The 16,009-nt window shown below is 52.9% G+C and overlaps 1 protein-coding gene across 2 annotated transcripts in view; it reads right to left on the bottom strand.

Annotated features, from left to right (window-relative positions):
* Window positions 1-5,355: 5,355 nt before the first annotated feature.
* SLC6A3 (solute carrier family 6 member 3) overlaps window positions 5,356-16,009 on the bottom strand; it is a 32,132-nt gene continuing 21,478 nt past the window's right edge. The window contains exons 9-14 of one of the 2 annotated variants that reach the window (XM_023751939.1): window positions 15,610-15,738; window positions 14,794-14,893; window positions 13,612-13,712; window positions 11,864-12,031; window positions 11,199-11,270; window positions 5,356-6,681 (exon numbers count right to left, since the gene is read on the bottom strand). In XM_023751939.1, coding sequence (XP_023607707.1) covers window positions 6,658-6,681; window positions 11,199-11,270; window positions 11,864-12,031; window positions 13,612-13,712; window positions 14,794-14,893; window positions 15,610-15,738 — 594 coding nt within the window. In that variant the 3' untranslated portion in view covers window positions 5,356-6,657. The remainder of the gene's footprint in view (window positions 6,682-11,198; window positions 11,271-11,863; window positions 12,032-13,611; window positions 13,713-14,793; window positions 14,894-15,609; window positions 15,739-16,009) is intronic. The other variant, XM_006081461.3, reaches the window with a different exon arrangement.

A 16,009-nucleotide genomic window follows, 5' to 3' on the forward strand; every position in this document is an offset into this window, starting at 1 on the left:
AGTGACCAACCATCCTGGGAAGTGCTGGGCGGACTGGGGTGGTCATACCCTTCCCAGTCTGGGCCCCAAGTCTTTGACCCTGACCTGCAAAGGCCTGTTTCTCCCCCCCCCCCCCCCCCCGACACACACACACCTGAAACAGGTTTCACAAAACAGAACTTGCCCTTCTCAGGTGCACTAACTTTGATATTTTGGGTTGAAAGTCTCAAGCCAGACTCACTACATTGAAGTACTCTGGCATTTTCCATTCTATGTGATGTTACCCAAAACTGTGGGTCCTGGCCCAGTGCGGAGGTTCTTTTGCTTGGATTACCTGGGAAGCAGTTAGGTGCCCAGCCCCTCCCAGTTACCTGGCAAGCAGGGGTGGGGGCTGGCGGTGTGGAAGCCCCTGTGTGGCTGTCTGCTCCTGTTCTGTCTTCCCAGCTCCCACGGGAGCCTTCTGTGCAGGCAGTTAGCACAGTGCTCTGGGGTTGCTTTGAAGGGATGTGTGGGGAGGGTGTGGTGCCTCAGCCTTCTTCTCTGGAATCATGGCCATGAAGGTGGACTTTGTGCCCTTGAGGCTCCTTGGAAGGAGGAGGGGAACAGGTAGATCTGGGTGTGGCAGCAGCATCCCTGGGGACAACTGAACAGGGGACTTGCTAATTATGGTAACTATCTCAAAAAAAGGTGACCTTTTTCTCTGCTGCCAGGAATCAGGATTCAGGTAGAGGCTGCAAACTTTGGGCTGGTCAGATGCATCTCTAAAGATTAAAGGATTGTGGAGAAATAGCAAAAAAAAGCCGAACGCAGAGGAATCTGTTTACCCTTTAAATCACCGATTTCACTGTTGCTGAACCTTAAATTAAAATGCTTCTCTCAAAGGAAAATCACATGGCTTTTCTGGGGTTTAACTTGCAGACTTTGTGTCTAAAGGTCACTTGGCAAACAGCATAAATGTGATGGTAAAGTGCAGGGTGGACAGAGGGCTGAGACCTCCCACTTGACAGAATTGAGGGCACAGGCAGGCTCTCCCTCCCAGCGTGGCCTCTGCACATGTTGGTGTGAGAAGAGTACACTTCTCCCGGTGTTTTGAAATGGACAGTATTAAAGAGCCTGATGTCTCCTTGGAGAACAAGTGGCAGATACAGCATTCCGATGTCTAGCCCCCATGTCAGAGTACTTCAATTTAGTGAGTCTGGGTCACTATTTTTTATTGGGGATCTTATATTGGGCCAGAATGACAGACTTAGATGTAATGCAGGACCTTCCACCCATCCACCTACTTGTTCATCTATCCAACTACCCCTCTATCTATCCACCCACCTATCCATCTATTATCCTTCCTCCCACCATCCATCCATTCATCCATCCATCCAATCACCTGCCTGTCAACCATCCATCCACATACCCACCTATCCATTCATCCATCCCTCCATCATTTATCCATTCATAATCCATCATCCACCTACCCATCCATTCTTCTACTTTCCTCTCTCCCTCCCTCCTTTCTCTCTGTCCTCCTTCTATCCACCCACCTATCCTTTTTTTTAATCTATCCACCCATCCACCAAACATCCACTTATTCACTCACTCACTCGTTCATCTAAATACCCACCCATCAACTCATCCATCTGCAAATATAGGGTGACCCCCAAAATGTATACACACACACTTTGAATAATTATACATGCAGTGCTTATTGAAATAAATTTCATTTTCAAAATTGAGCTATCAGCTGTTAAAGTGTGTATACATTTTTTGGACACCCTGTATATGAGTGACACCATCCACCGTGTACCAGGACTATTCAAGACACTGGTAGAAGTGACCGGGACCAGCTCAGGCCTTTCCCAGGGGATCCCCCAGCCAACTGGGAGGAGCGCTGCCCTTTCCTGTGACAACGGGGGGAGTGGACATTCAGGGGGCACTGACCAGGGGCCAGAACCCAGAAGTGGGGGTTGGAGCAGGCTTCCAGAGGTGATGCCTAAGAGAAGCTGGAGTGGTGTTGGTGTTGGAGTGGTGGTTGAAAAGTGGGGGGTGAGAGTGAAAAGGAGATTGTTCTAGACAGAGAACAAGTGGGAGGCTCAGGAACTCGGAGATGTGTCCCATTAGGCTGGAGCCTGGAGTGTGGTCTCAGGGACCTGAACTCCACTCAGGGTAGACCGTTCCCTCTGACATCCCCGGCAGGCCCACCTGTATTAGTTTCCTGGGGCTGCTGTAACAAAGCATTACAACCTGGGTGGGATGGGGGGGGGGCTTCAAACAGCGGAAATTGATTTTATTTACCTTTAAAATGTACTATTTTTATACAGTTTTGGGGTCTGAGTCTGAAATCAAGCATAGGAAGGGCTGGCTCCTTCCGCAGGGCCCCGAGATAGTCTGTTCCACGCCTCTCTCCGAGCTTCTAGGGGTGACTGGTGATCCTGGGCATTGTGAGCTGTGGCTGCCTCACTCTCATCTCTCCTCCGTCATCCCATGGCCTTCTCCCTGCTGCGTCTCTGTCTCTCTCCTCTTCTTATAAGGTCGCCAGTCATATTGGGTGAAGCCTTCCCCACTCTAGTATGACCTCCTCTTACCTAATTACATTCCATTAAGTATACGTCCTGTGTGGGAATACCACTGCCCAGCCGCACAGCTAACATTAAGAAGATGACAACCCCTTGTGTTAGTGAGTTTGTGGAGCAACAGGGACTCTAATACTATCTATCCTCTGATACTCTCATACCTTCGCTAATGCTACCCCTTATGCTCTCGTTTACCCCCTGACACTGTGCTAACATAATAGTAATGATATATTTCCAGTGAGGTGCTGGGGTTAGGACTTCACTGTCTCTTGCTGGGGCACAGAAGTTAACCTCTAGTGCCCCCCATAAGTCAATGCCATCTGCTAACAGGTCCTCCCTTACCTGCTGAAATGTTCCATTCATGAACTCTCAGTGTGTTGTGACAGACAGGTGTGTACGTGTTCTGCTGGGCACGTGGTTGGAGGTGGAATTGTTGTGTTTGGGGATGTACTTCTCCGTAGGCTGGAACTCCTGAGAAGCAGAGGATTCCCTGATTCAGCAGAGGGGATGCTCAGGAGAAAATGGGAAGGAAATGGGGCAAAGGGGACAAAGGCTAAGAATGGGCCTGGTCTCAGGAGCTGTCAAGCCAACCCGCCCTGGGGCACTCTGGGGCACAGACCCCCCCCTCAGGCCAGGGTCAGGCTTTTGCCCATGGTCAGTGGTTGGTAACTGGCATCCCCATCCCAGGGCAGGCCTAGGCCCAAGCCCCAGGAGTCTCCATGTGAGGGGCCCAGTCACCCAGGCAGCCCCCGGGGTGGTTCCAGGTGTAAGCTGTGTTGTCCTGCAGCAGGTGCCACACCTGAAGGCAAAAAACATCCCATATGCCAGACGGAGAGCTTGCAGCATTTGCTAATGTGGTTCAACCTTGAAGACGCACACTACTTTCCAGGTCGAATATCATTTATTCTCGTGCCTGAAATGTGTTAGCGTTCCCATTGCTCGGCCTGCTCATCGACATGGGTGGGGAGTGTCCGGCCTCTGGAGTTTACCAGGTGTGGCGGGCTGAGGTGGAGTTGCCTCACAGCTTCCCCTGCATGTCCTAGATTACGGATGAGGTTGAGCATCTTTTTGTGGGACCGTTGGCCATTTGGACCCGCCTCCCCTTGTGTGCCTGTTCATTTTCCTATGGGCTTGTCTCTCTTTTTCTTATTGATTGGTAGGAATTCTCTACCTATGCAGGGTATAAGCCCTTTGTCACTTCCATTTGTGTCATAGCTCTGAACAGCATGTGGCTATCTGTCTGGCTGCCTAGGAGGAACCCCAGCCTAGTAGCTGGGATCGGAACATGGAGGAAACTCCCATTGTAACAAGTGGCTGCCGAGACAACACCCCTCAGCAGTTCTTGGGTGGCCTGGCTCCATGGAACAGCTCCCTGGGACCGTCCAGAGAGGCACAAAGTTCCCAGGCTGTGCCCAGCTGACCACAAAGATCTCTGCTGACCGCAGTGGACCCAGTATGAGAGCATGTATGTGTGCATACACATGCTTATGTGTGATATGAAGCATGCCTGGTGCATGTGCTTGTTTGTATGTGTACATGCAGGTATTCACATGTGTGGGTGTGGAATGTGGTATGTGTAAGATATGTGCAGCATAGTGTGTCTATACGTGTGACACGTGCAGGATACACGCTGTGTGTGCATGTATATGTCTCTCTTTGTGTGGGAGAATATGTAAGAACAGACAGCTTGGCTCCCAGCGTTCTCCCCACCCCAGAATGTGACACCTGGAAGGCTCCATGTGGGGGCTGTGGCACAATCAGGCCTTTGTTTCATGACTTTTCTCAGGGTCCTGTAGATGCTCACACTGCACCTGGGGTGAGGGCACAGCTGCAACAGAACAGGCCTGTGAGGCCATGACAGCTAGTCCAAGTGGCCCACGCCTGCTCTGGTGACCAGGGAGCAGAGGGGACACAATGGTGCTGAGGTCTGCTCACCTTGTCCCATTGGGACAGGTCCTGTGTCCAGCCCAGGGTCTGTTGTGATGGCTGACAGAGGTGGAGACACCTGTGGAGCCAGGAGGGGGAGGGCTGAGTCATAGCCAAGAGGCAGGCAGCACCCCAGGAAAGCAGCAGCAGGAAGCGCTGGACAGTTGAGGCATGGCCCACCTGCATGTGGCCAGATGGGTAGAGCCCAATGGGCAGACTCTGTGGGGTCCCCTGGTCCCTGGGAAAGTGAGACCCAAAGGAAGTGAGGACATTCTTTGGGGACCTGGGGCAAGAATGACCATGCAGGGGTGGGTGTCTGGCAGGAGTGACCAGTGTCCCACAGCCTGGAGGGAGTGACTGGCTGCCTGACCACTCAGGTCACAGAATTGGGCTTATTTCAAGTATAATGATAAGCCACAGAGCTCTCCTCTAGGCTGTGGCCTGAGCTGACTGGTATCTGGAAGGACTCCTTTGGCCATAGAGTGGATGAAAAGCCCTCAGACACCAAGGACAGGGAGCCACTTGAGACTCTGGTACATGTCCCTGGAAGGGGCACTTGGCCCGGCAGGCATGGTGGTCAGACACAGGGCTGAAGTCTGGCCACACAGGAGCCTGCAGGGGAGCTGATGGGCCGATGAGGACTCTAGAGAGGCAGGAGGACAGTGTAGGTTGGCCCGAGCCAGCGGGCACCAGGGAGCCTGCAGGCCTGGGCCGTGGGTGGGGTCCAGGTTAAGCCCAGCAGAGCTTTAGGGCCCAGGCTGTGCTCCCTCTGGTCTGGGAGGTGCCCGGTGAAGAACTCAGGAGGGAGTGAAGCTGTGAGCCTGAGGCAGCCAGCCCATAAAAACAATGGGGCGAGCAAAAAAGGGGCCACACAGCCGGGGTTGTCTTTCCCGCATACAGTTTTTATTGTTGGTGATGCTGGGTATGGACACAGACAGACATTGACAACACCGGTGTTCTACATGGAGCTCTCGATGCTCCCCCAAAGGAGGAGAGGACAGACCTGATTCCTCTTGGCCACACTGCAGACAGCCTCCAGCTGACAGTCCGTCCCCCCACCGCCCGCCTCCCCGCCCTAGAGGCAAGTTCCATACCCCCTGGGGACAGCGTCCATGGTAGGGGGTGCTGAGAAGGCCCTGCCAGGCCAGCACACGCAGTGGGACTTCTCCACGGGGCACAGAGCTGTGCCAGAGCGTATGGTCAGCAGCCCCGTGCATCCTGAGGCCGATGGCCGCTCTCCCTCCAGGCAGACGCCAGGTGCCCGGAGAGCAGTCCTCGGCCAGGGGTCCTCACTTGGTTTTGTTAAACAACAACTGGACATCAGCAAACAGTTTTCAGAGACCCATCCTACATCTGAGCATTAGTTTTGATTCACAGGTAAATATGATTTAAAAAATCCATTCCCTAACTTAAAAAGTGTTTTTATCGATGTGATGTGTGCCAGAGAGAAATACAATCCTGGCGGGGTCCCAGGCTGCCTGCCTGCGGGGCTCTGCATGGTCGGGGCCCAGAGCTGGGGATCCACAGCAAGGTGAGCATGAGCTGACCACGGCCCACACCAGGCAGGAGTGGTGGCGGCCATACAGATGCCACAGGATTTGTTTTTCTCAGTGACAAGGACATAAATAGCCTTCCCTTCATACACGGACCCTCGCCCTCCGTGGCTCTGAACAGACGCAGTGTGTAACATGGAGACATGAGCATCCCCGCCCCGCCCCTCACTTGATCAACTTTTGCAGTTCTTCCATTTCACCTTGTGCACAATTAGGCAAAATATGGTATTATTTTTAAAATATGAACAAAATAAGTGACCCAGGGAGCTGCTGTGAGCACTGGGCTCTCACAGCGTGCACGAATAATTTCTGTATTTCTTTTCAGCACACAGATGAGGCCTGTGCTCTGGATGGCGGCTGAGGGTGGGGAACGTGTTACATGAATAGAACACAGTTTTCTACCTGCGGGAATGGGCACAGATCTACGGGGTTACACAGCGACACAGGACGACGGCAGGCCCTCTCCTCGTGGCATAAGGGTGTAAACAGTCAGAAGATAAAGCTCCTGTGTTTCCAGCGAAGCAGAAGTTAAATAGTGGAGCAGCCCTCCTTTCTGTCCGAGCTCGGCTTTTCCGTCTTGGTTTGCGTCTCTCCCACAGGGACGGCTGCCCAGGGCCTTCCTTCTCCACTCCCCGCTACACCATGAGCCAGTGGCGCAGCTGCAAAGAAAATGGGCTTATTTAGAAGTGAATTGAGAAGCCTATGACTGACTGGTAGCTGTGAGGGGTCTCAGCAGAGAGGATGGTGAGATTACAGCCGGGGACCCTATGGGGGCTGGGCCAGTTGCTGGCCAGACAAACACTGCACACCAGCAAACCTGGGGCTGGTCTCAGATGGCATCCCCACAGCATGTGTGTCACCTGGGGTGCCTCCAGACCCCCACAGCCACTCTCCTGGGGCCTCTGGTCCGTCCCTGAAAGGCTGTGCCCTGCAGTTCTATGTCACTTACATGACCCCAACAGGTGCAGGAGCAGGCCTCATTACCACTCGGGACGGATGAGATCGACAGGCCGGCTATTCAGTCTTCCTGCAAATGTCATCGCCTATTATGCAGCTGGGAGTTCAGCCTATTTTTGAGCACAAGCCATTCGATCACACTAAATGGCAAGAACTACGCTTTTTAAACATTTTCAAAACAAGAGCATGCAGGGCTTCTTTCTGACACAGCCACGGCGGGGACAGGGAGATGCTCAATCTGCCACTGGTCCCCTGTAGGGCTCTTCCATCACCCACATGGGGTCAGGACTCTAGGGGGCCGGCAGTGACTGACAGGTGAGGCCAGCGCTGGCAGAGCCCAGGTGCTCTGAAAAGGGAACTGGTGGGCAAGGGAGGCCATGCGTGGGACCCAGGGCCGAGCCCCAACCCTCTGTCCTGGCCACGGCAGCAGCAGAAGGCGGCCTTCTCTGGAGGAAGGTGTGCTCAGGGGCATCTCAGAACTCCAACAGATTAAGATCAAGCCATGAGCTCGTGAACAAGGACACCAGGAACATGGCTGCAGCCCACCCTCAGTCGAGTCAGAACAATAGAAACTTCAGACCCCACAGGCCAGAGAGGTTGCCACTGTCAGATTGCGGGGCAGCTGTGTAAAACGTATAAAAGTGACATCTACCACCTACAATGATGGTGTATTTCACAAGAAATGGGCGGACCAAATGCAGCTTCCAGGGGTGAAGTGAAGTGTAGCTGTCGGTGAAGTGGGATACAATCAGAGAGCCATGCGGTGGAGGATGAGGGCCCTGTTGTGCCAGGTTTACATGGTGAATGTTATGTAGCAGGTGGAGGGAGTGGGCCACAGCCACACACAAGGGTAGTTCTGGTCAAGATGGAGTAATAGGGACTGAATTTACTCTACTATCTGATGTTGCCCAAAAATTAATAAAATATACATAATAATGTGCTCGGCAAGGAGCTTCTTCCTGGAAGCCTAAGCCTCTGCTAGCCACACCCAGGACTTCTTTAAACTAACCAATGACAATCAAGGGACGTGCGCGCCATAGATATGACCACATCCTGTGTAACAAGACACCGACTTGCGCCTGGCCAATCAGCAGGGCCCACAGTCCTTTCTCCTCCCCTTACTCCAACCCCCTATAAAACCTCTCTCCACACAGAGTTCGCTCTCTCTGCCACTTGGCTTGCCGTTGTGTCGGTGAGTGTGGTCGGGGAGCTGAGCTAGCTCGAATAAAGACTCTTTGCTTTTGCATCGAAAAAAAAATATATACATATACATAATAATGGTTATCAAGACACGGGACCTCAGATGACAAGGGACAATGATACTGAGAGAAACAAGCATGGGGGCTCTCAGACTGCCCGGCTGGATGTGTCTGAGAAATCTGTAGGCTGCAGTGGGACCCTGGTGCAGCCAGTGAACCCCCTGGTGCTGGGGACACCACGGCAGCTGGAGTTTTCAGTACAAAGTACCTAGAGGAGAGACCTGCACAGGGAGCCCTGGAGACCACAGGGTCCCCCTGAGGGTTCAGCTGAAGACTCTGTGCACAGGAGGTCTGGGAAAGAGCCACCCAACAGGATTAGAGGGAACAGCCTCTGAAATGCACCCCGGATGGATGGGAACCGTGCTGCTCTACCAGCACAACTGGAAAATCCCAGGCTTGTAGGACACTGGGAACAGTACTCACGAAGGACTTGCTTCTGTGGTGGGAAATAGCCCTACACTGGCTATTTCCTACACTGAATGCTGCTCTGTTCCCACCTAACAAATCCTAAAAAGCAAGTCCCCCAAAAATCACACTGTCCCCAAGTAACTTGACAATGTCCCAGAACAAAGCTCAAGAACATTTAATACCCAGCACCTAGCAAGGTAAAACTCACAATATTTGGAATGGAATTAAATATCACCAGACATGCACAGAAGCAGCAAAATTCATCCCTAACGAGAAAAGTCAACCAACAGAAACTGACATAAATGTTAACATCAGCAGAGAAGGACATTAAACCTGTGATTATAACTGCACTCTATATGCTCAAAAAGTTCAGCAGAGACAGGAAAGCTGTGAAAAGACCCAAATTGAACTTCTAGAGAAGAAAACTACAATGTGTGAGACGATAAATTGCTGGATTATCAGCACATTAGATATTGCAGAGGAAACAAATAGTGAAGTAAAATACAACAGAAAGCATATGAAATAAAACAGAGAAAAAAGAAAATTAAAGTGTCCTAATACATGTAATTGGAGCCCTTGAAAGAGGTGGGAGCAGAAAAAATGCTGAAGAAATGATAGCCAGAATTTCCCAAATTTGCTGAAGACTATGAATGCAGAGTTCCAAGAGGCCCAATGAACTGTAGGTATAAGAAGCAAAAAGAGAGGTGCTGTAACTACACACATGGAAAAAACAAACAAACCCAAAGATTAATCAGCATAATGCCCAGGTGAGTCTCACACACCAGAGCCCCAAAGGGAAACAGAGAGGCAAGAGGCAAGATTTAAGTCTAGCTGCAAAATTCCCAGAACTGACAAAAAAGATGGACCCACACACCCTGGTCACGCAAGATATCCTGAGAGGGGGTTAACGGGGGAAATAAGGGGAATATCTGTAATACTTTCAGCAATAAAGATAAATTTTAAAAAAGAAAAAGAGAAAGGCACACTACAGGGAAACTTCAACACCAAAAGCAAAGGAAACAGGAAAGGGTCCATAGCACATGGCAACCATGCTCCATAGGACTGCAAGTTTTTCAGTGTGATGACAGAGGCAGCAGTGGAGAATTAATGTCTTCAAAATGCTGAAAGACAGTAACTGAAACAGGCGGTGATATAAAAGCAGACTTGAAGAAATCACAATATATATTAAAATAAGCTTAGAACTGAATGATGAGGAAAATACTGTTAAAAGTCGTGGAATGCAGCCAACAGGGTATTTTGAGGAAAAGTCATAGCCTTGAAGGCTTATATGAGAAAACTGAAAGGTTGAAAATTAGTGATCCAAGGTCTAAATTAAGATGTTGACAAAAGTATAACAGAGTAAACCCAAAGAATAAAGAAATAATAAAGACAGGAGGGGAAATTAATGAGATAGAAAGCAAAGAATGAATAGCAGCCTGCACCAAGTCATCTGTCCTTCAAACTGTGTAAGAGGAAGTTCTCTGTCTTAATAGACCACCTTGCCCACCCCTGCCTAAAATTGTGCCCCTTTGATGGTTTTTGCATCAATGTGGCATCCACATCCTGGAAGGATTGGCCATCCAGCAGTCATAGCTGTCATTAGCACCCTGACTCAGCTCTCACCTGATCTGAGTCCTTCTCACAAGGTAGTAGAAAAGGGAGTGCCTGCCAGGTCACCTTCCACTGACCAGCTATGTTACTGTGGGGTGTTCCTTAGTCTCTCCGTGCTTCAGGGGCACCCTCTTAGAAGAGAGAGTGACAACTTAACTCGTAGGATGTAGGAGTTAAAATGTGTCACACATTTTACTCTGTCTCTCAACAACATTAGGGCCATTTCCACAGCTGCTCCATAGCATATGGTAAACACGTATGGAAGCTCATGCATGCTCAGATGGCTCCCAGTTGTAAGGTGAGGAGAAAGAATAAATCCTGCTACAGGCCTGATATGACCCCTACTCTCTCCCACCAGAGCCTCCCTTTATCCCCCCACCACGCCCCCCCCCGTCTCCTCGTAACCCCACCCCATAGCAGCCCCAGCAAGGGGAGCCTGTCGATGTCATCAGATCTGGGCTCCATCTTGGCGCCAGACCTTCTGGAGCCTCTCACCTCCTGCAGATGACCAGCAAGGTGGCCTGGGCTGCTCCAAGTTTTTCTCCCTCCGTGAAGGCAGGTGAGTCCTTTGCTGATCCTGCAATTTGCCCTGCCCACCCTCAGGGCCTTTCCCCTGTGATGTGCCCCCCCCCCCCCCTTGAAATGCAGGCCCTTCCCTTCACACAGATGCCTGCTCAGATGCCACGTCTTGGTGGGCCTCAAGTCAGGTTCCGCCCCTCTCTGCTTTCTCTTTCTCCGCCTGCTGTCTGCACCTGATACACTTCGTCTGCTACCCGCCCTCCTCAGGTCAGGGGTTCTCAGAAGGTGGTGGCAGGGAGCATTCTCTGAATGAGTGAACGAGCCTCCCAGCCTTCTGAGGGCCGTGGTTCAAGGACAGGCTTGCTCTCCCGATCTGTGTGCATCCAGCCGAGGGGACAGTGGGGGCAGCAGCACGCACTCACCGTGAACTGGCGCACCTCCCCGCTGTCCACCAGCTCGCGCTCTTTCTCGGGGGTGATGGCGTGGGCCACTTTCTAGGAGAAATGGAGAGGCCGTGGGTGCCGGCACACACTCAGTAAGGCGACTAGACTCCCTGGTTGGCATGTGGTGGTCAGGTACAGGAGCTGACATCCGGGTCCCCTTAGGCCCTGGAGCAGAGTCCAGCACAAGTTAAAGACGCAGATGCTGGAGAAGTTTTGTCTCCACATCAGCTCTTGGTGGGCTCCGAGGGAAGGTGAACAACACGCACCCCCACTGGCCCAAGTCCGGCCCCGGGGCACCTGAAGCTCACATGCCACGCAGGAGGAGCCTGCTTTCTGTCACATTCAGCTCCAGGAAGCTCATCTTCCTTCCACTTCCTGCCCCAGTGGCCCAGGCCCCAGGGCTGGACAGAGCGACTGTGCTCCTTACTGGTCCTCCAGGGCCCATCTGTCAGCAGCTGCCAGGTTTCCTCTCAGTGTTGCAGCCTCAGAAGACCCTCCCACAGCCTCACCTGTCTCAGGTACTGAGATTTTATGTGGTCTATGTTCAGAGTTTGGCTGGCGGGAGGTAAAAGTCCACTTGATGTAGTTGGTGGCCTCATGGTCAGGTGACCAGGATGGCTAAGGGGCCCTGCTCACATACGCACCTCCCGCAGGGACCCGGGCAGGATGCAGAACTTGTAGGCCGCGTAGATGGGCACCATGGACATGGAGGACGCTGCGATGGACCAGCCCAGTGCGTTGGCCCACTCGGGGAAGACGTAGTCTCCATAGTGCGGGGGCCTGAAGGTCACAATGCTGACCACGACCACAAACTGAAACCAAGGGCAGAGGTCATGCGGCTGCACTCAGCCAGCAGGCAGGGGGTGCAGAGGTGGAATGGGGCCAGTGTGTCGGGGCCGGGGGTCTTCCAGCCACCACAGCTCTAGGGGCCCTGGCCCCGCAGACCAGGGAACCCAGGCAGTGGCCTGCTTCTCCTGCTGCTCCGAGTCCCCAGCTGCTGCCACAGGATGGTGGTCCTGAGGTGCACGTCCTCTCAGTTCTGAGTTTGACGGTGGGCATTCCCTCTGCTGTCCTTTGACAACCTCACACCTTGTCCCATCGGGGGACCTGAGTGTGTAGAGCAGCACAAGAACACCTCGTCTGTCTAGAGTTCACAACCCCACAGCCTCCGCCCTCTGGAGTGCGGGGAGATGGGCATATTGGAGACAGGCCTCGGGCTGCCAGGTGGGGGTGGCAAGCAGCTTCCAAAGGTTCGGGTGCTGCTCTGTGAGAAGCACCGTCATATCAGGTGCTGCACCCTGACTCCTCCCTCTTTCTCTCACTAGCCTCTGGGCTGGCCCATGACGGGGTCAGCCTAAGCTGCCTGTCCATCCCAGGCCTGTCCGAGGTGCCCACTGGGCTGGCTGGGGTGAGGGGAGAGCCAGGGGTCAGGGGGTGCTGGCCTCTGTGCATAGCTCCCCGACTCTGCACTCAGACCTGGACTTGGCCTTGAATGGCCATCCGGAGTCACCTGTCCAGACCTGCTGGGGTAGTTCAGGTGTCGAGAGCCATCGGGTCTCAGTCACAACCACTCAGCCCTGCTCCTACAGCGAGGAAACAGCCTCGGGCAGCCTGTAAGGCAGGGCTGGGGAACCTCTTTCTGCCAAGGGCCATTTGGTTATTTATAACATCATTCATGGGCCATACAAAATGATCAACTTAAACATTAGCCTGCTATATTTGGTCAAACATTTAATTACCTCACCTCTAATGCCTTGGCAGTGCCAGACCAAATGATTTTGCAGGATTATATGGCCGGCAGGCTGGACGTTCCCCACCCCTGCTGTAAATGAATGGCACAGCTATGTTTTAATAAAACAGGCACATGTGGTTTGGGCCCAGACAATAAAAGCCAGGCAGCTGCTGGACGGTGAGTGGTGCCTGTGCCTGGGGAGGCCCCCGAGGGCAGAGTGGTGACAGAATCCACCTTACTCTGTCCTCTGGGCTGAGTACTTGCTGCCCAGGAGGTTTAAATTCTACCTTGGTCTTCAAGGCAAAACGCCAATAACCTCACTCATCTCAGGCCTCCCCACCAACGCAGAGGTATGGCCGAATGCAGGACACACAAGGGCCTTCATGGAGGAGATCACCCTAGATTCCACGTGGGGTCCTCAGTGGGCTTAGCGGGGGGAGGGGTGGGCCACGCCTTCAGGAGGCCAGAGAGGATTTCAGGGACCAGCTGGCCCTCCTGGAGTCCTGCATGACCGCCGACTCCACCTCAGAGACCTGGTCTCCAGGCAGCATGCCCCCCCCACCCCACAGCCTTGGTGAAACCTGCCTGCGGCCACCACTGACCCTGGGGTGATGCGAGAGCTGGGCAGAGCAGGGACGCGCATGGCCTTTGGCCCCTTACCAGGAGGAAGCAGGGGCTGACGAACTTCCAGCACAGCCGCCAGTAGAGGCTGGGCCGCTGCCCGGTCATCTGCTTGATGTCATCGCTAAACTGCCGCACGCCTGGGGAGCCAAGCAGGGAGGTCAGGACAGCACTTTCTCTGAGGCCCAGGCAAAGACTTTGGTCCTTGCTGACCCCCGGGGCCGCCCCAGGGGACCTCAAGCCCAGACTGCCTCCTGTAGGGACCAGCCCCCCTCCAGACTGCCCGGTGCTCTTGCTGACAGCGGTCCCCACACATGTTCCCCATGGTGACACTGGGTGATGTTTGCTCCTCAGTCCTGATGAGGAAGACCGGTGCGGTACCAGCCACTCTGCCTGACCCTCTCCACCCTCTGCTCACCTCAGGGGTCCTCCCGATGTCCCATAGCTGTCCTGCCCCCCTCCCCCCACAGCTGTCCTTGCTTCCCCTCTGCAATCATTATTGGTTTTTTCACTTGAAGAATTGTGGCAAAATAGATATAACAAAAAATTTACCATCTTAACCATTTTTAAGTTCTGCGGCATTAAGTACGTTCATGCAGCCATCATCTCCATTGATCTCTAGGATTTCTCCATCTTCCCAAACTGAGACTCTGAACTCATTAAAGAATAACCCCCTTCCCCCACCCCCCCGGCCCGGTCTCTATGAGCTTGACAACATTAGGACCATCCTAGGAGTGAACTCGCAGAGGGTTTTTCCTTTGGGGACGGTTTATCTCAGCATAATGTCCTTGAGGTTCATTGTGTTGTAGCGTGTGTCAGGATTTCCTTTTTTTAAAGGATGAAAAGTATTCCATTGTATGTATATAGTCACCATTTTTTAAAGGAAAGTATTTCTAGATGACCAGTATTTTCTCCAGGTGATCTTAAAAGGGATTTCTCCTGCCCTGAATTTGCCCCGGCCTCTGGCATGGCTGAGGCAGGTTTGCTGAGGGTGTTGGGGTGCCACCCAGGCTGTCTTCAATGATCCAAAGAAATGATGCTGCCAAGCCTCTCATCTCTGTGATGCTGTGGTCACCACAATAAGCTTCCTAGAGCTAACGTTCTTCCCCTTTCCAGACAGATTTGCCAGGAAGGCAGCGGCACAGCCACAAAGCAGCAGCACCGTGGCCAGGTCCCCCGCCCGCTGAAGCACACCAGCCCCAGGAAAGGTTCCATCCTTACCATAGAACCAGGCCACCCCGATGGCCTCGATGAGCACCCCAAAGAGGATGGATGTGCCGGCTGCAAAGTGGTCCAGCAGAGTGAACACATAGATGCCACCCTGAAAGAGAAGGGAGTGCCCACTGAACTCTGGTGTCCTGGCGGGGCAGGCCTTGACCACAAAAGTGCTTTCCTTAAAACATAAGCCTGGCTTGTGGGTTCAATTTATAGACAGATTCTGTTTTACTACTCCCTATAAAGTCTGATTTGAGTCACTAAAATTCAATCTACCTGCAACTTCTTAGGGACCCATCCATTACAAAAAAAAAACATGACCTCTCTTCTCCTTTCTGAGGGCTCCTGGTGGCATTAGAAATGAAAGCAGCCAAATGCCAAGCTTGGCAGAACCCCTACTGGGAAAGGAGGTGACCTGGGTGCCTCCCTCCAGCCCCATAAATCCACAGGCAGGTGGCCGAGCCAAGGGCACCTCCCAGGGAGCTGTCCAGGCACTGAAGTAACTCTATACCATGTTCCATAGGTGCCAAGGCTACTCCATGCGACCATGGCTATCCAAATGTGATCACTGCTAGCCTGAATGTGCTCGTGGCTACCTGTGAGTGACCACAGCTACCAGAGAGTGACCACGGCTACTTCACGTGGCCATGGCTACCCGAGTGTGACCACAGCTACCCAAGTATGATTATAAATCAAGGGTTGTTTTGGGAGGATGCAGCCTTAGAATAGCTGTGGCTCTGTCTGGCCTGACTGTACCAGTCTTTTGCTGCCCAGTGCTGAGTGCTAATGAGACATGGTCAGGTGAGCTGAGCCTGTACGTACATTGGTGACGCAGAAGAGGGAGAGAAGGAAGGTGACCAGGACGATGAAGAGGGTGAAGAGCTCCCGGTGCCTGTGCAGCAGCTGGAACTCATCAATGAGCCCGGTGATCACTGACTCCATCCCGCCCATCTGCAGCCAACACAGAGCAGGGGACGCGCTGGGGGGCACTCAGGACCACACCGAGGTGCGATTTACATGAGAGTCAGTGGATGTTCACCCAGAAAATGGACATGGAGTGGAAACTGCAAGGTGTCCAGGGTGCAGAATGCCCTAAGGACAAGACAGCCCTCGTGAGGGCTTCTCTTGTGACATGGTTGTTGGAGAGAGAGGACTGGGCTGGATGCTCCATCCACTGGTGGTGACTTTCCCAGCCACTGTGAAGTCCTGGGGGGGAGGGGGG

Source organism: Myotis lucifugus, unplaced genomic scaffold (genome assembly GCF_000147115.1).
Source record: "Myotis lucifugus unplaced genomic scaffold, Myoluc2.0 scaffold_0, whole genome shotgun sequence".
Taxonomy (NCBI): domain Eukaryota; kingdom Metazoa; phylum Chordata; class Mammalia; order Chiroptera; family Vespertilionidae; genus Myotis; species Myotis lucifugus.